General features: G+C 42.7%; 2 protein-coding genes across 2 annotated transcripts; one reads left to right on the top strand and one right to left on the bottom strand.

Moving 5' to 3' along the window:
- Nucleotides 1–11888: 11888 nt before the first annotated feature.
- Nucleotides 11889–13348, bottom strand: MOCS3 (molybdenum cofactor synthesis 3; the record flags this gene model as incomplete). Its single annotated transcript, XM_083744529.1, has 1 exon — nt 11889–13348. The coding sequence occupies one exon, from the start codon at nt 13346–13348 to the stop codon at nt 12047–12049; it is 1302 nt and encodes a 433-aa protein (XP_083600655.1). The 3' UTR covers nt 11889–12046.
- A 172-nt stretch (nt 13349–13520) lies between these two features.
- On the top strand, nt 13521–23700 carry DPM1 (dolichyl-phosphate mannosyltransferase subunit 1, catalytic). The gene is made up of 9 exons (XM_083744729.1): nt 13521–13657; nt 15687–15786; nt 17036–17069; nt 17598–17674; nt 17795–17820; nt 19111–19206; nt 19666–19734; nt 19914–20028; nt 23353–23700. The coding sequence occupies exons 1-9, from the start codon at nt 13554–13556 to the stop codon at nt 23455–23457; spliced, it is 726 nt and encodes a 241-aa protein (XP_083600855.1). The 5' UTR covers nt 13521–13553; the 3' UTR covers nt 23458–23700.
- Nucleotides 23701–23959: the final 259 nt, after the last annotated feature.

Consider the following 23959-nt stretch of genomic DNA (forward strand, 5'->3'; position numbering starts at 1 on the left):
ACTTCTTTGTTGGGAAGCTTCCAGGGGGTGCATGCCAGCAGTGGGTGGGGGTCAGAGACAAAGAGGAGTGGAGCAACAAAGTACAGGGGGCTCCATTCCAGCTGTGCAAAAGAAGGGAAATCCATGCACTCTTGTGGGAATGCTTTTTTCCTTTTTTGTATTTCTGTGGTTTTCTCTTGTTACTAGACTGCATCTCACATTGCCACTTTGTATGCCTTACAACACACACACACCAACAGGAGGACAAGGAGAGCTTTTGCAGGCTGAAGGAGTAAGAAGAGAGGATAGGGCTTGGGAAAGCTTCAAATAGACCAACAGGATCACCTCGTCAGTAGAAACGCCATGTGGTTCCTGCAAAAGAAATGAAGGAGCAAGTAACCTGCAAAGCAAATTTTTAGACAGTGCGAATGAGGCTCGAGGCAGCCTTCTAACCTAACTGTGCAGTCCAAGCAAAATTGGAATCTGCAATAAGTGTTACTTATTTTTGCATCTTACACTGCCACCTTCAGGCCCTTTGCAGAAGTTTTAAAAATATTTTTATTATTGCTATGAAAATGTATACCAAGTGATACAACAGAGTATTAAGAGTACTGAGACTGAGAGGAGTAATACTGCAGGAGCTGCAACATTTGAGGGGGTGGGAAGGCGGCAGGATAGATGGGTGAGTTCAGAGGCCCCTATTTTGCTCCCAGAGCTACTTTTCACAGGGAACTCAGGGATTGGTAGCTCTGAGAGGAGAATGGAGCAAACTAACCCTACCCAACTCTTGGCCCCCTTAACAAACTACAGCTCCCAGAATGCTTTGGGGGAAGCCATGACAGTTTAAAGAGGCATCATAGTGATTAAAACATATGGCATGAGTGTGGCCTAAGAAGCTGACGTGATTGCCACTCCCTGGGCTGGGTGTAAGTCAGAAGACAAGGCAGGTGGGACGGCCAGAGAGCAGATTAAGATTGGTAGGGAAGTGCCCATCCACCCTAATGGAGCAGCCTCCATCATGGAGGCTATTTCAGCCATTATGCCAAATGGCTGAATCTGGACTAACAGCACAATCCCACTTCTCTCTCTGTGTTGTGTGTGTGTGTTCACTCAGATATGATTAGGATTTATATCTATATCAGCAGAGCTATTCTTAAATAAAAATAACTTATGGAACGGCCAGTTCCCACAACTATGAAATAAAAAAGCAGTCTTTCCGATGCTTCACAAAGTTGACCTTCCTCCAGCAGAGAGGGCTAACTCTACTGTATGTTACAGATAGGTAGCCGTGTTGGTCTGCCATAGTCAAAACAAAAGAAAAGAAAAAAATTCCTTCCAGTAGCACCTTAAAGACCAACTAAGTTAGTTCTAGGTATGAGCTTTCGTGCATGCAGTTGGTCTTTAAGGTGCTACTGGAAGGAATTTTTTTCTTTTCTTTTGTTTCTACTGTATGTGGCAGCAATTTTATTTTATTATTATTATTTTGCTGTACAGGATTTAGTCTTATTTTCAGCATCTGGGGTCAAGGAGACTTCCATTTGTGTAAGACGGAACTGATTTCTCAAGGTAACGTCATGAGAGGAAAAAATTTAAATTTGGAGACAGAAGCAGAGTTCTTGCTCCTTAGCAACTGCACAAATACATTTGGTGTGTTGGGTAGGGACAGCAGTTATTTTGCAACAGAGGGGCCACGTGTCAATGTCTACAGGAGCCTGCAACAGCACCCAGCAATTTCTTCCTTTTATGGTCGATGGTGAGTGACCCCTGGCAGCTGGACACCTGAAGAGCAATTATTATTTATTGCTTATTTGACCAGAGTCAGTATGAACACTTTGGGGGGGGGTGATCTTCAGGGTGGGGACATACCCACTGCATTCAGCAAGGGATAGAGAGGCCATGAGTAAGGTATCCTCAGCCCCTTAGTTGAGAGGAAGTGGGACTGAGAACTACTAAAGGAACCTGTTTTTTACAAAGCCAGACCCTGGATCCATCTAGTTCTATTATGCACTCTGACCACTGGCAGTGGCTCCCGGTGGGCTTCAGACAGTTGCCCAACCATGCTGACCCTTGATGCCAGCCTCAGTCTTATACAGATACTCCCCCTTCCAGTCTCTGTCTACTTTAAGTGCTCTGGTTATTTCACCAGAACAGGGATGTGGTGGTGCCATGGTCTAAAAACCACTGGGCCTCATGGCTTACTGATCGCAAGGTTGGCAGTTCAAATCTGTGTGACAGGGTGAACTCCCATTGCTCTGTCTCAGCTCCTGCCAACCTAGCAGCTGTAAAGCATACCAGCATGAGTAGATAAATAAGTACCGCTGCAGCAGGTAGGTAAATGGCGTTTCCATGAGCTCTGGCTTCCGTCATGGTGTCCTGTTGTGTCAGAAGCGGTTTAGTCATGCCAGCCACATGACCCAGAAATGCAGTCTGCAGACAAATGTCGCCTCTCTCAACCTGAAAGCGGAGATGAGCACCGCACCCCATAGTTGAATTTGAGTGGAATTAACCATCCAGGGGTCCCTTGACCTTTATTTCACTGCAAAAAGGGTGAAGAATTTCTGAAAGAGGTGGTGAGCAAAATCCAGAGTAGCCACACAACCCAGTGACAGTGTAGGACCTGAGGAATCAGAAATAAAGATCTCAAGAGAGAGAAGGAAATTGCCCTATGCCAAATCAGACCCTTGGCCCATTAAGCTCAGTGGTTCCGCACTGGCTAAGCATGGCTCTCCAGGGTTTCAGGCAACAGCCTTTCCCAACCCTATCAGGAGATGGAGAGGGATTAAACCTGGGACATTCTATGACTGAGCTACAGCCCTTCCCCTGGTGGGCATCAGGCTAGTAACATATGTTGGCATGCCCCGGCATGTTGAAGTCCATCCTTGGATGAAATCATTTCCTTCATGTTTAGGACTCTCCAGGCTTAATTAACATTTGACATTAAGCTTAATTATGTGCTCAAAGTCTTGAGCTGTCCAAGGCATTGTATAGTTCTATTTGTTTTCGAGCCAGTTCCTCCACAGACATGCTGTGGAACTAGTCTTGTGAAGAAACACACATGGAAAATATTACACTGGCATGAGAACTCTGCCCAGGGCGGACATAATTTTTTACGAGCAGCGAAGGAAGTGTCCCCCACTGTGTTCAGTACAACATGCATTTCTGCACCAGGAACCAGGATATATTCTCAAAAGCTGGTTCTTCAAGCCTTTGCTGAGGTTCAGTGTGAACTGAAGGAAGTACAGCCATGGAGAGCACCTATTGGATAGTACCTGTGACATCACTAAATGCATCTTGCCACCCACCCCAAATTCCAGAGCAGTTTTGCAATGTTTTGAAAGATGCTTTTCATTATTTTATAAATGAAAATATTATATATAAAAGAATGCAAATATTATAGCTATAAAGGTTCTTAAAATGGACAGCCTACTTAATACATGAGGGAAAGGCAAGATTGACTGCTTAAGCAGCATGTAGGTCTGGCATGTTGTAGAGCCAGAAAAACCCCTCAAGTGAAAGGTCTCCACTGTGACCACTGTCCAAGTGTTTCTCTTTTGGACCAGAACAGGTCATACTGCAACTCATAAAGACTGAATTCCACAAGTTTCCTTATGAGAGAAAGATCATTTCAAACTGAAATCTTTACATTTATCATTATATACTCTATTGTGGTGTTTAGACTGAACCCAGGAGGAAATTTTTCAATGACTTGGCTGGTTTTGATAACTTGTAAATAATTCACTTTCTGCCTAACCAAGAGAAATACATTACTGTCAGAATTGCAATATTTCCTTGGCTGCACAGAAACTGAGAACAAAATGTATTGCAACAAATGCCATAAACTGTCAAAATGTACATATGTATTAAGATGTGTCTTTAGACATATGGACTGCCTACAAACACCCTGTTTGCTTGTTTTCACTTCTGCTACAGTTCAAATTAATGCTGTATATTATTTGCAAAGATGCTGAAGTCTTGTAACGATGTAACTGGTTAAACCAGCTGTTCCTATTTGGGTGAAATTCAGTTCCCATCACCCCCTAACCATTAGATATACTGACTGGGGCTGGCGGAAGTTCAAAAACATGTGAAGGTCACCAATCTGGGAGATGCTAGGTTCAAGTGTTGGCCTTCATTCAGCTGGTAGATAAAGACCCACTCTTGGGTCACAACTCAATGTGAACCGGGTGACAACAGTAGCACAGCCACCATAGAAATATGCTGTAAAAAAAATTAAGAAGTGGGTCTCCAAGTTGCACAAAGGTGGGTCCTGAAAATCTAAAGCATCTCCACCCCCATCGTTCAGCCTGGACACTGAGGTCCAGCTCTGAGGGCCTTCTGGCAGTTCCCTCACTGCAAGGTTACAGGAAACCGGACGGAGGGCCTTCTCAGTAGTGGTGCCCGCCCTGTGAAACACCTTCCCACCAGATGTCAAGGAAATAAGCAACTATCTGACTTTTAGAAGACATCTGAAGGCGACCCTGTTTAGGGAAGTTTTTAATGTTTGATGTGTTATCGTGTTTTTAATATTCTGTTGGGAGCTGCCCAGAGTGACTGGGGAAACCCAGCCAGATGGGCGGGGGTATAAATAAATAAATAAATAATTATAATTATTAATACAGTAATTATAAAAGGTTGAAGACTACTGGGTTAATCAAAACCTATTTTGACTGACTGACCTGGATGATTCAAATGATTCAACCTCAATCTGTTAACCGCTACCCATCCAGCCAGGTCCTGTATCTATAGCAGTGACCAGAGGAGGAACGACGACTTGGAGGAATGCAGACAGAATAAACACCATGGTGTATGTGGACACCTTCATCTGCCCAAGCTGCAACAAAACATGTCTCTCCTGCATTGGTCTCTACAGCTACATAACCTGCCCTTCCTTGGCTCAAAAACAAAAACACAAAAACCCCTTGTTTGCAGGCAGACATAGTAGGAAGAAAAAGAATCCATAGTTCTTTCTACTGTTCCATTAGAAGACAATAAAGCAACATAGCCTAGAAATAGCTATGAATCCAGTACAGTCTCCGTGTTCTATTTCAAACTTTTCTTTTTTTATCTAAGTCAGTGAAAGATTAATCAGGCTCTGTGCATAACAAATAACGTCATGTGGATAATTAATCAAGAGCCCTAATAGGCTTTTCAATGCTTGGAGAAGTATCCATTCATTCACCTAATTATATGAAGAGTAAAAGTCAGCGCCAGAAATTTCTTCCATAATTAGATTAAGTCTCTTGATCATGATACTTTTTAAAAGTTTATCAGCCCTTGCCTCCTTATTTCTTACTTCCGTTTAAATCTGGCGAGTAAAAGTGGCTCATCTTAACACTTTGCTTTACCCTTTAACATTTCGCAGGTGAAATCTGCATATTTTACAACACCGCCAAGCTTGACTATCGGAGGACTCCACCGTTCACCTCTGGCTGCTGTTCTGTTTCATTAAAAATTTACTCAGCAATTGCCTGACCTATGAAGCAGTGCAGAACTGAGCGTGACAGTTTATTTGTTCCATTTATTTCCTGCCTTTACTCCAAGGAGGTAAAGGCTGTGCATAGTTCTCTACCTAAGTATCCTCACAAGAACCCTGTGAAGTAGGTGAGACTGTGACATAGTGACTGGCCTAAGATCACCCAGCAAGCATCGTAGAACGGCAGAGTTGGAAAGGACCCCGGGGGTCATCTAGTCCAACCCCCTGCAATGCAGGAATCTCAACTAAAGCCAGGTGGGGTCTTGAACCAGGGTCTCTTCCGTCCCTTTCGGCCTGGCACTCTGACCAATACAACACACTGGCTCGAGTAAACTCAGTAGAACATATAGACCCACTTACAAATTAGCTGCAGCTTAAACTCGTCTAGATAGGCAGCGATGAGTAATGTAGAAGCACTGGCATTTCTGTGTCTCTCTGTGTCCATTTTCACAATGTGCACTGGGGTCAAGGTGCATCTGTCAAACTGAGATTAAGCTCCTAGGGAGCAGGATAAGGGAGCTGAGCCCCCCAAGAACGGCAACTGTACTGCATATTTGAGCAAACATTATTTTTAAAAGAAATCCTCAGCGGTTTCCCAAATGAGAAAAAAAAGGAACAGCGAGTACTTGAAACAGGGAGAGAAACGAAAAAACTAGGCCTGTTGGAGTGTCTATGAAAGTGCATAATTTTTACGATCCTCTTTGTTGTTTTGAGATCCAGCATGTTTTTCAGATGCTGCCTATAGCGAGCATGCTGGCTTAACATTCACTTTTACACCGTTCCCGAGGACAGCATTGTTATCTGTTAACAAGGCTCGTGGGGTGCTGGATTTTATATACTAGTACTGGAATCAAAAGAACCTTTACAGCTGACTTCAATAAAATCAGGACTTCTAGTTCCACTGCTGTATGAGAAGTACTGAGAGCAGGGGGAAAGCTCACAGTTAGCTGAGCAAGTACATTATGCTGAGTAATACATGTGCAGGAAGCTTGGTTTTCCGCGGTACAAATTATAGAGCAGCAGGGAGGGATAAGAAGGAATTTACCCTACATCACATCCTGGCATTTACTTTTGAGGAGAAAGGGGAGAAGGAGCAATGGTTGAACACTAGGTGGTTGCATCCTGTTGTTGTTGTTGTTGTTGCTGCTGCTGCTGCTGCTGCTGCTGCTGTTGTTATTTCTATACCATCCTTCATGCAAAGATCACAGGACAATTTACAATAAAATGCAGTGGAGCTCCATGGGCACAATGGGACTTCCATTTCTTCTTCCTAGTGTGCATTCCTCAACCCCCAGAGCTTATTTTGAGGGTGCAAGAGAGGAAGTCCTGTTGCCCGCATGCAAGTGTCTTGTGCCAGCAGTGCTGCAGCATTAGAAACTGTTCTAGGCAAGGAATCTGAGCAGGAACAGAAGTAATAAGTTCATTGGGTCCAGAGCCTGGCATGAAGCATATGTGAGCAAGGAGCAAGTGTTCATCAATGGAAGATTAAGAGAGAGTCTGGGCGAAATGGGAGAATAGATGCAATTACACTGAGTTCCAGCTGCCCAAGGATTCAGCAAGAGGGCGCCAAAACACACCATTCTTAAGGCATAGTTTTGAATGTCATTTTATTGTTAGGCACGAATTAGCATGAAGTAGGAATATGGGCAGTTTGTGGCTTTGTCTTGGATCTGGCTAGCATCCACAGATGGATGGATACTATACATTCCAGAAAGAGAAGAGGGACAAGTCCCATTGAGACTGGTAGATCAACTTTGCATTGTAACAGATGGATAAAACAGGATGATCAGGATTGTCAGGAACCGAGCAAAAGAATCGTTTTAGCTATTTCAGATCTGAAGGTGTGTCAGTAATGTTTGTCAGTAATGCTTGAATTATATACTTACATCTTTCTAGAAACTGGGGGAGGGGATGGAAACCTCTAAAAACTCAATTCAGATTTCCCTCTTGGATTGGTAGAAAAGTACTTTAATCAGGACTAATAATCCTGATGCTTTAAGGGAGGGAGCACAACATGGAAATCTGAGTCTTTACATTTTGTGGTAAAGGTTATCCATACAGCAAACAATCTGATTCTTTAAGAAACCTCCCCAATTTTCTTTGAAAGTTAAAAACTACAATGCTTTAAGTACTGGGTAATTTTAGGTAGGATAATTATTCCCCTAATGGGACATGAACTGGAGAAGCATTCTGAATATCCAGAGGCCTGAAAATTAACCAGCATGTTTGTGATCCTATCGTGCCTGTGCTACTTAGCACTGTCCATTCATTTTAATGAAATCTGCATGGCCACCTGCAGCAGCACCACACTTGAAATGAATGCAGGCAACACAGAAACCTTTTGCTTCATTCTTTCTCTCTCTTTTTAACTGCAGCCTGTCATTATGTGCTGCTTTTAAACTGCTAAATTATACGTACCAAATTGCTGCTGTTGATTTTATATGATTTGTACAAAATTCCAGTCCTCCCAAAAGAACTGTCTAAAACGAAGCAGCTAATTCTCATCCCATGTATTGAGATTCCCGCCATGCAAAGTTAATCATGAATTACCCTGCAGCGCCACCTAGCACACGTTGATTTAACTGTGCAAACTTTAAAATGCAATTTTGCACTAGATTTCACTGCAGGCAGATTTACATGCCTGTACTATTCCCATGATGTAAATGTGCTGTTAGTAAATCTGCTGTTAGTATGTATGTGAGGGTTTTCCATAACAGCCATAGAGCCAGCTCATGTGTGGGCTTAATCACACTAAGTGTCCAGTCATTGCTGGTGCCATCCATCTGTCTCAGAAGATAATGGAAGATAATGCCCTTTTGGGGTGAAGTCAAATAGTTGGAAGGGTACAGTTCCTGCTGTGGCTGTAGAGGCTGACACAGGAGGCAAGTGTTTTGTTGCAGCTGTCACAGAGGAAGGCATCCAGTTGTGCTGCTGCAGATGCGCCATGATGTTTATTTTCTCTGCGCTCCTTGCTGCAGTCATTCCTTCTGTGGTCACTATGGATGCCCAACTTGACTGCCTGTCTCCAGGCACTGCGGTCGTCTGCAGGGAATTCCCGCATGGCAGGGTTGGTGTTGCCAGCCTTCATGGCATGTGTGCAGATATCTTTGTAATGCAGAGTTGGTCTGCCAGTCATTACCAAGGAATTTACTGCAGAGGTACAGGCTTGCTACAAGATGTGCACAATGGGTGGTATTAGCCACATTATAACAAATGTCTGTGGAAACCGCCGGTGTAGATCAACAAGTACAAAATGTAATATGGAAAGCACAAATGCCAATAGCGAACATGAAAACACACATTCAAATCAACCCTAAGAGCCAATGGTTTCTCAGGAATGTAATTGTAGTGATATAAATCTAAGATTGCAACATGATTCTGAGTTGCAGCCTAGCTAGGCCATGTTTCTTGAACCTAGACATTTAATTACACAAATGTCTAAATTAGCAAGATCAACTGATTGGACTGTTGAGATTGTTATTTATTACACATATATCCTAGCATTCATCTAAGGTCATGCAGACAGATAATGGGGAGGGTGTGTGTGGAAGGTATGTTCAGCTTCAACTGTAAAATTGCATCACATGTCAAAAATATCTAGCATGCTGGATAAGGGCACCAAGAGGAAGAAAGAATGAATGTAATATCACAGCCTATTAAAGCTGTTAGAAACATTACCCATTTTACAGTTAAGCCATATAGAGTGGTATCCAAGTCAGAGTCCAAGTAGCGAAACACTGAAATCAATGGGATTCAGTTAGTCATAATTAACTTGTCCACTGATCATAATTATCTACTCCAAGATGACTTAGTCAGGTACCATCCATATCACTTTGTATTTTTCCCTGATCTCCCATAGCTTGGCTAAATACCACGATCATGTTCTCTAAAGCAGTGGTTTTCAACCAGTGTGCCGTGGCACCCTGGGCTGCCTTGAATGATGGTCAGGGGTGCTGCAGGCAACACTGGCCTCTGTTGCTCTTTCCTTCCCTCCCTCCTCTGATGCCCTCTCCCATCCCTGCCTTTCAAAGACTTGAACAGCTGTTTGTTGCAGCAGCCCTGGCTACAAGCTCCCCAGGCAAATGGTGCCTCTGGGGCTGGGTTGCCAGGAGCTGAGGCAGTTGGGGGTACCTGTTGCAACTGCCTGGAGGACTCCCAAGGAGAGGGGAGACTGAGGCTGAGGGAACACTCCACAAGGGAGGGCGTTTGAAAAGGGGTGAGAGGCTGCCAGCTGGGCAGGCAAGGGATGACACAACTGGGCTCCTGAGCCCCACAGGGGTGCCGCAGAAAGAATGTAGTTGGTCAAGGGAGCTGTGAACTCAAAAGGGTTGAAAACCCCTGCTCTAAAGTGTCCTGAAAAGATTTGAGTGAATTTCTAGTACACATGCACTCCACCCTGCAAAAAGTAGCCCTATTTCATTTCATTTGGAAAGAAATAAGATCACAGTCATAGCTAGTAAATGTATGAAAAGGGGACAAGAACAGTATAGGAATACTGTATAACAGGAGACACAGTGCCATTAGCAGGCATGGTGCTCAGTACTTCAATCTAAAAGACTAGATATGTTTTTCTGTTTAAATTTTATTGTAGTATTCTATTGATTATGCCATGCTTTCATATTGTCAGCTGCCTCAAGAATTACTGTGACCGAGGTGGGATATGAATGTTTTAAAGTTCTCTTTGTGTAAAAGTTCACTATTTAAACTCATAATCAGATACTTTAAAAAACTTAATTAGGAATAATAAATTCTATAGCAAGCAACAACTGAAGTGAGAGGGATTCCCAAAACTCCAGCTTTCCTCTTCATATATCTAACACCTGTGTCTGCAAAGAAATACTGTATTTGGGGTGGGGGGAGTGTGGATAGTATCTGTTCAACTATCAATAATCACATGGCTCTCAATCTCCCTCCTATTGTGACCTTTATTGCACAGCTGTTTCACCCTATTTTCTGTCCCAAATGTCCAAGATCTGTTTGACATCATGAATTCTGAACATAGAAAAAAGCAACGCAAATGTTTGTGAATACATTTATATGTTCAGTGTACCAAAATTATTTTTTACTTATGTATTTATTTTGCAGCACTGAGGAAGTACATGTTCTGTTAGCATTCTCCCAAGTTCTGTTAGTTGAGTAAACATATGAGCTTTGAACTTCATGCCAGAGGAAATTTGTACATCAGTACAGAAGTACAGGCATGAAGATGAATACTATAGTACACAACAGACACCATCTTCTTCTTGTACAGAAAATTGCTCTTTCCGAAATCCACTACTAGTCGGGTTCAAACAGATATGAGGGGGGAAACCTCAAGTTATAGGTTATATAAATGTCTTCCTCCAAGTTATTTAGGAATGCCTCTCTCACATTATTTTATTGCTCACAACCAAGTAGATCATAAAGAAAAGATGGAGAGTCTGGAGCTAAAGGAAGCGATGAAGTGCTAGATAACAAAAGTTCCCAGCAATGGTGTGTGGGAGAAAGCAAAGTATGTGTGCAAGATGTAAACCCCTACACCCAATAGGAGTCAGGAGCAAATATTCTCCGAGATGTAGAGGCAGCAAATGGCATCCAAACTGATATAGTGGGGGGCAGCAAAGAGGGTGGAAAGGAGTACATGAGAAAGCTGAAGAGTGCTCTCTCAGCTTTGTTAAGCAAAATAATTACAGTGGTGCCTCGCAAGACGAAATTAATCCGTTCCGTGATTCTCTTCGTCTAGCGGTTTTTTCGTCTTGCGAAGCAAGCCCATTGACAGCTTAGCGGATTAGCGCTATTAGCGGTCTAGCGGCTTTTAGCAATCAGCTGAGAAGCGGCTTATCAGCGGAACAGCTGATAAGCGGCTTAGCGCTTAGGGAAAGGGCAGAAAAAAGCGAGAAAAAAACGCGGGAACTCGCAAGATTTTTTCGTCTTGCGAAGCAACCCCATAGAGAAATTCGTTTAGCGAAGCGCCTCCAAAAACGGAAAACCCTTTCGTCTAGCGGGTTTTTCATCTTGCGAGGCGTTCGTCTTGCGGGGCACCACTGTACTAAAGTCACACAAGGGAGATGATAAAGAAAAGTGAAGGGGAGACTGCCATTTTCAAAGTTCACTGGATCAGTGATGTTCAGTGCTCTCAAGAGTATTAGACGATACATAAATGGAACCTGATATATGTCTTGATGTGGCTTTTGTCGCAGCTTGAGACAAGCATCAATACTAGTAAAAGGAAAAGTACTAGACATTCAAAAATAAAGATGTAAATAAACCAGCTTATTACGGAAGCAATTCTTCTGAAACGATGTGAGTTGCATCTAAGATTTTCTCATCAGTAGATCCATTAAAAGTAAAAGGCCAAAGTTAGTGATGTCCATTAATTGCATTGGGTCTCCTCTGACCATGACTAGCATTGGCTACAACCCCATACAACTTTTTAACAAATTGACGCGCACACACATTTGTCTTTTATAATAATAATAATAACTTTTTTTCCTAAAAAAGAAATTTCACATATTCCAAAAAGTCTTCTGCAGGAGTATTACAAATATTTTCAGCCACGAGAGTGATCAATTAAACACTTGAATAAAAACAAAACGCTATCGCTCTTAGAAAACATCAATACTGGGGGAACTCTTCGTCGATTTTGCTCGCCCATGCCATCAGCCCTCCCCTGATATCCTTGACAGAAATGGGACCAAGTCCATTCTGAGACAACCCCTGCAATATTCGCACAGCCTTCTGAGAGTCATTTCCCAATTTGCAGACCACGTAAAGGGGGAGAACCGCGCTGTCACCTGCCCCTTGCCTCGCTTCATGTATCCTCTGCCGCAGGGACTTCAGGGATCCTTCGTCTCCTCCTTCCAGCTTACTTAAGGGCACATGGAGGGAATGCGGCAGGCGGCAGATGTCCACTTCCACTGGCGGGCGCACGTCCACCAGCACGTGAGGAGCCCGGCTGTCCAAGACCCTTTTGTACTCCTCCACGGACACCCTCTCCTCACTGCTCAACAGGTGCAGCGCCCGGCACTTGTCCGTTGCCGACGACCCGCAGAACTCCTCGTAGTCCTGGAGGGCGGTCACCGTGGGGTGGTCCCCGCACACAGCGCACCTGGGGTCCCTGGGCCTCAGCTTGATGTGGCGGAACCTGCCTTCCAGGGCGTCAAAGAGCAGCATGGACCCGTGGCACGTGGCGCCCATGCCAGAGGCGATCTTGATCACTTCCAAGGCCTGGAGGGTACCGAGGATGCCCGGCACGACCCCCAGGACCCCTCCGTCGGCGCAGTTGGTGACCGTCTCCGGAGGGGGCGGCTTGGGGAAGAGGCAGCGGTAGCAGGGCCCCCCTCGGTGGTTGTACACCGCCAGCTGCCCTTCGAGCCTGAGGGCGCTGGCGGAGACCAGGGGCTTCCCGGCCAGGACGCAGGCGTCGTTGACCAGGTATCGGGTGGGCACGTTGTCCGAGCAGTCGGCCACCACGTCGTGGTCTCGGACCAGCTGCAGGGCGTTGCTGGGCGACAGGGCCAGCTCGTAAGGCACGCAGCGCACCCGGGAATTGAGCTCTCCCAGCGCCGAGGCCGCCGAGCGCGCTTTCGGGGTGCCCAGGCGGCTCTCCCGGTGCAGCACCTGCCTGTGGAGGTTGTCCAGCTCCACCACGTCTGGGTCCACCAGGCCCAAGCGCCCTACGCCCGCCGCCGCCAGGTACTGAGCCACCGGGCAGCCCAGTCCTCCGCAGCCCACCACCAGCACCGAGGAACCCGACAGCCGCAGCTGACCGCTTACGCCCAGCTCCGGGAGAACCAGCTGCCGGGAGTAGCGCCGGATGTCCAGCCGGCTCAGCGGGCCTGGCGCCTCCGACTCCTGGGACTCGCCACCGCCGCTGCCTCCCAACACGCTCCCCTCAGCGCGCTTTCCCGCCGCCATGATTTACCTCAGCGCCTCACGGAGAGGGTAGAAACGCCTCGGCGGCGAGCCGCGGGAACTTGTGAGGGAGGGAGCGGAGGGAGGCCTCGCCTCTTCCGCTTCCGCGGCTCTTCGGTGCTGAGGAGGCCGGTTGGCACGCAGGCGACGTCGGCTCGGCCCTTGCCAGGCCTCCGCCTCCTCCGCCGCCGCCGCCACCGCCACCATCATGGCCGCCTCCCGGGACAAGTACTCGGTGCTGCTGCCCACCTACAACGAGCGCGAGAACCTGCCGCTCATTGTGTGGCTGCTGGTGAGGAGTTTCGAGCAGAGGTGACTGAGGGGAGGGGACTTGTTTCGTTTCAGCGACTTAACGATATACAAAAAAAGCCCCTAGCGCTAACGAGCTCCCCCCGGAAAAATCCGCCCCGTTCCTGTACTCCGCGTTAGTTAATCTGGAATAACTAGCCCCATCTCCCGGACCCCCGTTCCGTTTCCCGTCGTCGCCGTTGCGAATTAGAATCCTCCATATCGTGGGGAGAAGCTTTTCTCCCGAGGCCGTTTTAAAGGTGTTGGGGGTTGTGAATCCGTGGTATATGTACCCCGAAGTAAGGGCATGATGATGGTGGGTCTGCTTAGCTTCCAGGGGTAAAAGATGTACTGTATCTGCTTCGTTTGTTTCAGGTACCACCCTGTAACTAGGTTTTAAGGATGCGTCAGACCCATAGAATATGTTTAGACATGACTTTTGTCTGTTTGTTGTTTTAGAAAAGCTAGGACTTCGCAGGGCAGCCCTGTCCGTATAAATCTCACTGTGTCTAATGGGGTTTTTACACTTAGGGGAGTTTGTACATAGGATTAAAACCTGGCAGCACAAGCCTATGTGTGTCTACTTGGAAGTAAACTTTCATTTGTGTCCAAGTGAGATTTCCTTCCAAGCAAGTGTGTCTTAGGATAGGAGTAAAACCTAAACATTATTTCCCCCTATCTGCATGTAAACTGGATGGTGATCTTCCAGGGACATCCCTATATTATTATGAAAATCAATTTATTAATCACCTTCTAAACCACTGTCTCAAGGCAATCTATAGACGGGTTTATGTGTACCTGTAAGTGAGTAAGTGTCAGAGTGTAGATTTTGTAGGTTTTCATTAAGCAGTCTTTGGGTTCTTGCCTATGGTGAAAATTTTCAGCCTGTTTTCACAGATGGAGCAAGTGGTGTGTAGATTACCAGCAACTTCTGAAACATGATTTTTCACCAGCTGTAAGCACATTATTGCGTGTTGATCAAGAGCCAAAATCCAATCTGATAGTTTTATTTATTGAGTATTAACTTACTTATTTGGAATGCTGGCTTTAAGGGCCAGATCCCTTGAATGGGACATCTGGAGTAGTATTTGCGAAATACTACTCTTTGCCAGTAGTATTTGTGAAAAGGATCTGGGGGTCTTGGTAGACCACAGGCTTAGCATGAGTCAACAGTGTGATGCAGCAACACACACAAAAAGCTAATGCTGTTTTGGCTGCATCAACAGAAGTATAGCATCCAGGTCAAGGAAAGTAATAGTACCACTCTATTCTGCCTTGGTCAGGCCAGTACTGTGTCCGGTTCTGGTCACCACAGTTTAAGAGGGCTATTGACAAGCTGAAACATGTGCAGAGGAGGGTGACCAAAATGATCAGGGGCCTGGAAACCAATCCTCAATGAGGAACAGTTGAAGGAACTGGGGATGTTTAGCCCAAAGAAGAGGCTGAGAGGAGATATAATAGCCGTCTTGAAATACTGTATCTAAAGGGCTGTCCCATGGAAGATGGAGCAAGCTTGTTTTCTCCTGCTCTGGGGGCTAGAACTTAAACCAATGGATTCAAGTTACAATAAATGAGATTCCATTTAAACATCAGGAAGAACTTTTTGAACTTGATGGACTCTCCTCCTTTGGAGGGTTTTAAGCAGATGATGGATGGCTATCTGTCATAGATGCTTTAGTTGAGATTCTGCATTGCGGGGGTTGAATTAGATGACCCTTGGGGTCCCTTCCACTTCTAGGATTCTAATTATTCAGTTTCTGAATCAGGCAAATGCCTGAGGCAACTGTGACCCATGAAATGAATAACCAACATTGGCCAACAGTTCAAACCCTACTGTTACTCTGCGGTATTTACTTGGAGCAAGGGCACTATGAAGCATTTCAGTTCCATTTTGAGAGGAGAGTGCATTGTAATAGAATTAATAACACCATTTACTTTTGATGAGGAAGCATTGGCTATTTCTTTCTGTTCCCCTACCCACTTTCATAATACTGTACTTTATATACTTTAACTTTTGAACCTGGCTTTAAAATGTAATTCTCTATTTTTTCAGTGGAAATGATTTCGAAATTATAGTAATAGATGATGGAAGTCCTGATGGGACACAGGAAGTTGCTGAACAGTTGATAAAGATTTATGGATCTGATAAGATTGTGAGTCATATGTTTATTTTTTGACTTGACTTGTTTGCTGTTACAACACAAGGTGCTTAATAATATTATTAGCATTAAGGGATGAAATTTGAATGCATGGGTTGTTAGTTTTTTTAACACTGAATTGTTTACCAGTTTATTCAGGTTGATAACATAGCAACATTGGGAGTAGTTTGAAATTTCCTGAATTAGCATATTTGGATGCAGTTTTAATTTTCACTTTATAAAGTTGTGCTAATTCTTAGAGTTGTCATCACCTGACCTCATAGGATGCTCTAATAGCTGTCTGTGAGAAATCTACCAGATACCACTTTCCCCATAATTTTTGCATTGTGACACACACAGAAAAGTTTGCCATGTTCAGCCCTGCAACAGGGGTTCCAGGTGCAGTGTTAGCAATGCTTCTTCAGCTGCATATACAGTGGGTGATATTCAATGTTGGTTGTAGTCTGAGTAGATCCATTGAAATCAGTGGACTCTACTTGTCCATTAATTACAATGGGTTCTACTCTGATTGTGACTCCGTTGGATATTATCCAATACATTTTCATCCATTTGATACTGTGCCCACTCATATTTGCAGAATTAAGTCCTTAAAGGTATATATGCTGCTGAATACCTCTTGGTGAAGCATTGCTAAGAAAAATTGGAAATGCATTATTTTTTAAAAATGCAATACATATTTCTGATAATGAACAAACTTACTTGCACTAAGCCCCTGCAGTTTTTATGTGAGCGTCTAAGAGAGCATAGATGTATGGCAGGGGTATGCTCTAACCCTGCTAGTCAAGCCTCCCTTATTTTGAAGTGCTTGGTGGTGATCCATACTTTACGCTAAGGGAGGGGGACTTTTTTGGCTCTTTGAGCTGAAATCAACAAGTGGGTGGGCTGACCATCTGTCAATCACCTGACATCGCAATGACTTCAAAGACCCAAAGTCAGGACTACAAAGCACCATGCACAGCTGATTCAGCCAGCTTTGGCTCTATTTCCCATCTTCAGCAGACCATTCTAAACTTGGTCTACAGCTCTCTATTCTGTAACTGTTTTGATCTGAATTAATGTCTGTGTAATCCAAATGTTAAATGCAGCTTGCTCTGTAAATATGGAAGTGTAGCAGCCCTATTTGAGAGAAGAGCAACTGTGGTAATGTTAATATTTAGCTGAAATGATAATAAAAAAAACCTACAATCGTGGATCATTTAATGCAATTAATCAGTTACTCATTTCATCCACTGATATTTTACAGCTTTTAAGACCCAGAGCAAAGAAACTTGGATTGGGTAAGTATTCATTAATTTGAGGATTTACAAGTTTTATATTCTGACCTTGACTCCCAGGGCAGTTTACCATTTTAAAAAGCATGAGTTTAATCATACCTTTAACTCTGTTGGTTAGCGTGTGTGTTGGAAACTTGGAAAAAACTTACATATGTATATATACCTTTCTGGGGGTAGGAACGCATATTTGTTGGTTTTCAACAGTGTCCAACATATCACAACTCCAGTTAAATAACTGAACCTACACAATTTTCTTTAACCATGAAATTACACTGTTTATCCCCATTTATACACTACACCTTGGGGGTGTAGTAGCTGCTTGAAATTCATGCATGTGTGACTAACTGTTGCCCGGGACAGGCTGGAGTGGGATAGCAGATTGATCAAGCAGCCATTCAATAAAAATGTAGGGCATTTTTTTATTCCATATGTTGACTTTAAAGAGAAACTGAATCAGCCTTGTAGCTGACAGCTCACATACATGATTCTGAATGTGGGTGACAGATCTTGCCTTTGTATCATTTACACCAGGGACTGCTTACATTCATGGAATGAAGCACGCCACAGGCAACTTCATTATTATTATGGATGCTGACCTCTCACACCATGTAAGTGTTTCCATTGTATCTGTGCATACATTTCTTTAGCCTTTATAAAGTTTTCTTTATTTAACTTGCATTGAGCTGGAGTATATTTTCATTTTCCCACATCTCTCTTTTGTGTTTCAGCCAAAATTCATTCCAGAGTTCATCAGGTGGGTAGTATTTTTAATATTTTTAGTATTTTTTAAATATTTCAGTCAGACCTTGACACTTATTGCCCAGGTGCATAGGAAGCTGTCCTATACCAAGTCATACTATTTCTTCAACTAGTTCAGTATAATCTACACTGACCGGCAGCAGTTCTCTAGGGTTTCAGGCAGAAATCCCTTACAGTCTTACCTGGAGATATTGGGGAATGAACCTGCAACCTTCTTCGTATGAAACAGATGCTTTGTTCTGTCTGCATTTACATTTGGTACATTAGCAATGGGCAATAGATTGAACAATGCAAGAAATCAGAAGAGTCTAAACTTTAATTTTTGACCAGAATTGAATAAAGTTTGAAGCAAGGTCAGAATCCTGCCAAACTTCACAAGGATAGCAGCACAGAAATGTGCAAGTCCACACAAAAAACCCCTCTTAAAATTATGGTGGCAAGGGGGAACATATTCTGCCTGTGCTTTTGAGTTTTCCTGAAAAATAATGAGTTATGAAATATTTTCCTCCAGAACGGTGAATAAAGTTTTTAAGACTAGGTTTTCATAAGCATACTCCCCCAGAATGATTTCTAAAAACTATGCAACAGGTAAACTTTTATGTAAAACTATGAACAGTATCGGATTCCTGTGCACCTAGAGTACAACTCTCAAATGCAAGAGCAAGAATCGTTTTTGCCTCTAGGGGGCACTGCCGTTGTCACAAGAGAAGGGAGAATTCAGGGTTTTCTTTGCTTATGGGCTTCCTTTTGTTGATGTAGTTGGCGGATCTGTTTCTGTCTTTTCTGTCCTCTTGACTTGACCTCAAACTTGTCATCGTTTGATACATAGGAAGAAGCAGAAAGTGATAGTGATAGCTTAGAAAATGAAAGGGATTACATTTCATGTAGTATTTACTGAGTCTTGCTCCCCACCCCTTTTTCTCCACTATTTTTATGGAAACAAGTGTTTTGTGTGCTTAAAACAGTGAGACACTGGAGGAGGCATCGTAAAACAAAGAAAATTATTACAATGTTGATTGTTTTTTCTGTTATTATTGCTTTTTGCCTGGTCCTCAAACTGGCAAAACTAAGATGGGAAGAATTAAAAGGGATTAGTTTCCCAACTGAAATTACTCCCTTTTACTACAGCCTAGACCTGCCGGTCACAAATGGACCCTTTTTCTCCCCTTCTCAACTTGGTGCCTTCCTTAAGCTGAATTTATTGTATTAAATCGGACCTAGATCACTGGAAGTTAATAGATTTTTGTTAATTGTGTTTCCCTCTTCCTCTCAAATGTTTACATAGAACACAGAAAGAAGGTAACTTTGACATTGTGTCTGGAACGCGATATAAAGGAAATGGAGGTGTGCATGGGTGGGATTTGAAACGAAAATTGATCAGGTTGGTAGCTACTTCTTCCATCATTCAAGGTCTGTGATAGAAAAAGCCACACAGGAGGATTCTGAGTTGTTATTAACTCTCCTCCTCCTCCTTTTGTAGTGTTCCAGATTAGTCTTCTATTCTTGCTTTTTTTTTATTCTTGCATCCCCCCCCCCCCCCCCCGTCCTACTTCATAGATAGTAAACCTGTGGGCAGAGATTTGATTATCTTTTATTCTTGTAATTCTCCTGGTTGTGTTTGGCAATATATAAACAATTTACAAACTGGGATAGATAAATCTTTTTTTGTTCTAAATGCTTCTTTTCTTGGCTTGATGTGAATTAGCAAACTCTTCCAAATTATGCATTTGTATTGACGCAGGCCAATGTTATTATAATGAAATCCCATCTATAGAAAAGTATGTGATTTTTCAACATTGGATTCTGAATGTTTACCAAAACCCCTTATCTTTCTTGGCAGCCGTGGCGCCAACTTCCTCACTCAAGTTCTACTGCGGCCAGGTGCATCCGACTTAACAGGCAGCTTCAGGTGTGTTGCTTCTAAGGTTGCATTCAGCTTTCAAAGATGAGCAATAAAATTAATGGTCAATTTGAAATGGATAATAACGTCAGACATGGATTGAAATGGTAAAACTTGTTTAATTTTGGGAATAAAGACTGCAATTGTGGAGTGTTTGTATAACAGAAATATATGTACTTTCTCTGTAGGTTATATAGAAAAGATGTTTTACAAAAACTGATGGAGAAATGCGTCTCGAAAGGATATGTTTTCCAGATGGAAATGATTGTCCGGGCCAGACAACTGGGTTTCTCTGTTGGAGAGGTAAAGAATGTTAAATCACAAACACTATATTTTAAATATTATAAATTTACCTGATGGATAATAGAATAATAATTGGCTAACAGCTGCAAAATGGCCCAGGAGGTGTAATAAGCCTGAGAACTACTAAATCTAATATTGTGACAGAAATTACACAAATTATGTAATGCTGTGAGGAGCTTGGCAGTTAGCAACGTACAAATGTAGGCTTGTGGTAATTGCTCTTAAAAATATGAATATTTAATTTGTTTAACATCCTGTACTGAGACAGGTATCCGCTTGAGTTCCATGTGTTCACAAAAATGTATTGAATTGAGCCAATAATCCAATCTCCAGTCATAACCCCTAATTCAGATCAGTTATACAGACACTGTGCAACTACGAGTTAGTTCTCTCCAACCTTCCAGCAACGATTTAGACTTGGACTGTCAACTTAATTGCTATTAATGAATTAGGGATAAAAGTTAATCCCTATCTATGTCATAGTACACTGGAAAGCCCTAATTAACAATTGTCTACCTAATATGTACCTAACTTCAACAGTCATTACTTATTTTAACAAGCTTTAAACAACAGCAGGTGTGGGTGCTTCTTTTGCCGATGAAAATCTCTTCTTGGCACCCTCGCACAAAAATGGTGGCCTGGCTTTGTTGTGGATTCTGCTCTGCATTTTGGAAAGTTGTTTGTTCACTATGCATTTGGACATCTCTTAAGATACTGGGCGAAATTCAGTTGTAGTGCTAAGGAAAACATTCCTTCCATTTCTGCTTTGCCCTATGGAATGATCTCCCCTTGGCTCCCCCAGTGTGTTGTTCTGGGCATTCTCCCAAGCCTCCAGAGTGGATTTGGGGGAGGCGGGTATGAGAGGGAACAGGGGAACCCCATTGCGCTAATGGGAGTCCTTGCACTGGTTTCCAGTAGCAGAACACGGCAGTTGAATCTCATCCTCTGTAACCAAATTTTGCATGATGGTTCCTGACATCAAGGAGCAGGTTTTTATCTATGCTTAGATACCATTTTGAATCAAGATAGTGGACTGAACCTTTCAGAACTGCACTGATTTTAATCACTGATTTCAAAATTGTACTTCTTTTTTGGTTTCTTAGGATTCCTAAACAGGTACAAGACTGCTAAGAAAATAAACATGTTTTATGAGATTATTTTTTAGCATAAGCGTTCTAGACTGTCTCATTCCACTACATTCCAAGCTGCTTTTCCCTGCACTGGCAAGTGCCTCCAGTAGGAGTCCCAGATTCTTTAGCAATTCTGTCTCAAGACTGTGCCCTTGTTGTCGGTGAAGCAACTGAAAATGTACTAGACAAGCCTCTGCCTTTGGCTCTTCATTGGCAGAAGAAACTATTGCCTAGAGATGCAACAACTCATGTTTGGCAGAGCGGCATGTGTGTGGGAAGCGTGGTTTTTTCCATTTCTGCCTGCCAGCTGATTTCTGGTTCAGTATGCCAACAGAGAGTACCTAGCCAGACTTTCTGTGGATTCCACCGTCTGACTTTGGGCCTTTGGGTATTATTTAACATATAGTCTTACACGCTGGAATGTTAAAGTTCCTGCTTCAGTATAGTGAAAATAGCTGGCATTCTAAAGCACTGCAAATCAGTGTTTACTATATTTAAATGAATAGCTACTGAATTAGAACCATGTGCAATATAGTTATTAAAGGAGCAGCACTTCAATATGTTTGCTACAAAAAAAAATGCATGTTAGGCTTACTAGTAATCTTATTTATCACTTAGATGGTATATACAGTAACATTTGCCTCTCTTGTTCTCACAGCAACCCTGTGAGGTAGGTTAGTATTGTTCCCAAATTACAGATAAGGCGCTCAGGATGAGAGGTAGTAACTTTCTCAGGGCTATATGAATTCACACGCTTCTCCAGATCAAGTCTAGTATTCTGTTCATAGGACTGTGCTAATTCCCCTAACAGTGCGATCCTATGCACGTTTATCATTGAATATTTCCTGCATTCAGTGGAAGAACACTTGGCACTGCTTTTGTAAAGGGTCACTCTACTTATTGTGCATATATTAGCTCTCAATTGAATTGCCGGTATTTGTACTTTTTGCATTTTGTTTCCCCCTTATCCCACTATTTACAACCATATATACCGGCAACTGAGAATTACACTTCATGCATCATGCTAGAATAAAGTGTGCTAGTTTTTAAGGTGCTACAAGAGCAATTGTTGTCTGAGGCTAGTGTGTGTGTAGGATTGTAGCCCAAGTATGTATCCCTTGGAAGTATAACACTAATTGCAGGTATAACACTATTTTAACTACTGTTGAGATGGTGATGAATTCTGCTGCAATATGGAAAACCCACCACCACATTGATGGGGATGCTGAAAAGAAAGCCAAACAGGATTTTGTCTCTGCTTTTCCCTTTGTTTAAAAGATTTATACCCTGCCTTTTGAACAAAGAGTTTTAATAATATTTTTGCCAGGCTGTTTGCAGCCATGCCCAATTCAAGACATTGACTTTAACTTACAGAGCTGAAAGAGGGCCTCTCCCTATATCTGTTCATCCAGGCATTGACATCTGCAAATACGGCTTATTGGGTGGTGATGCGAGATAGGACCCCCTCTGCAGTACCACCAGATCTGTGTAACTCCCTCCCTTTGGGGGTGTATCCCTCACTGATGTCTTTTTGTTCTCAAGTCTTCTTTTCACCAGGTGTTTGTGGGTGGAGTGTAAGCCAGAGAAGTAATTTTTTATGCCTGCTGTAATTACTTTTTATGTCTCCTGTAATTGCTGATGTTATTGTTCTAATTTAGTGTTTTTGCTGTTTTCTTGTACTCCATCCTGGGGTCCAACACAAATGTTTCTTTAAAAAAACAAACAAACAACAAAACAATTTAAATCATTAAAACAACATAACAGACAGAATAACATAGCAGGACATTTTGCTGCAGAAAATCGTCAGATTAAAATGCTGTCAAAAACCTGAGTGAACAGAAAAGTTTTCAGCCACTGCTTGAAAGACCATGTTAACCACAAAGAGAAAGGAGAGCCTTAACTATTTTTCTGAGCCATTGGAGCTTCTGCCACCACATGCAAGATCCAGTCATGCACACTAGGAACATGCTTTTACAGGAGATGGTAGCTGAGATGCTTTGGATTAGAACTAGATTTTGAGAGTGAAAATGGCTATGATAACGTAGGTGCCATCATTTCATACCTTCTCACCAAAGCAGATTTTATTCTGGACATGATGCTAGATGGAGCTGAAGTGGCCCTTTTTTTCTTTCTATTACTTCTTGAACTTGTTATGTTAAAACTAAAATAATTTTGTGTTTTGTTTTTTTAATAGGTACCTATATCATTTGTGGACAGAGTCTATGGCGAATCTAAACTAGGAGGCAATGAAATAGTTTCTTTTGCAAAGGGACTGTTGACTTTGTTTGCAACTACATAATTTATTAAAGAGAATCTTCCTAGCATTCCATATACCTTTGCATTGGACTGAAGAAATTATTTTTATATGGGATAGTGGAATCTTGCTAAGTTTTCTTGTGGCTATATATAGAAAATCATTGCTAATTTCTGATTTGAAGAAAAACAATACAGTGCATATAATTCGGGTGGCATTATTTATTAAATGTGAATAATGATCACTGTGTAATGTTTACTATTAAAAAATAAACCCATTCCATTTAAATTGTGTTTAAATTTTGGGTATGTGTGGGATGAGACCACCTGCTCTGAATGGAGTAAACTATTTGCATCCTTCTTTAACATGATATTCATTGTTTAAAGATTCACATGTCTGCTGGGGGGGGTGGAATGGGCCTATGCATGTTAGATTTTATGCATGTAGACTACATTTGCACGTTGCATCCCAGGGAAGCTGAAGGTAGATCAAGTGCACTTGCCCCTCTCAATGTGCATAAGTCAGAGCAACAGAAAATACCATTCAG

Source organism: Podarcis gaigeae, assembly GCF_964106915.1.
Source record: "Podarcis gaigeae genome assembly, chromosome: 6".
Taxonomy (NCBI): Eukaryota; Metazoa; Chordata; class Lepidosauria; order Squamata; family Lacertidae; genus Podarcis; species Podarcis gaigeae.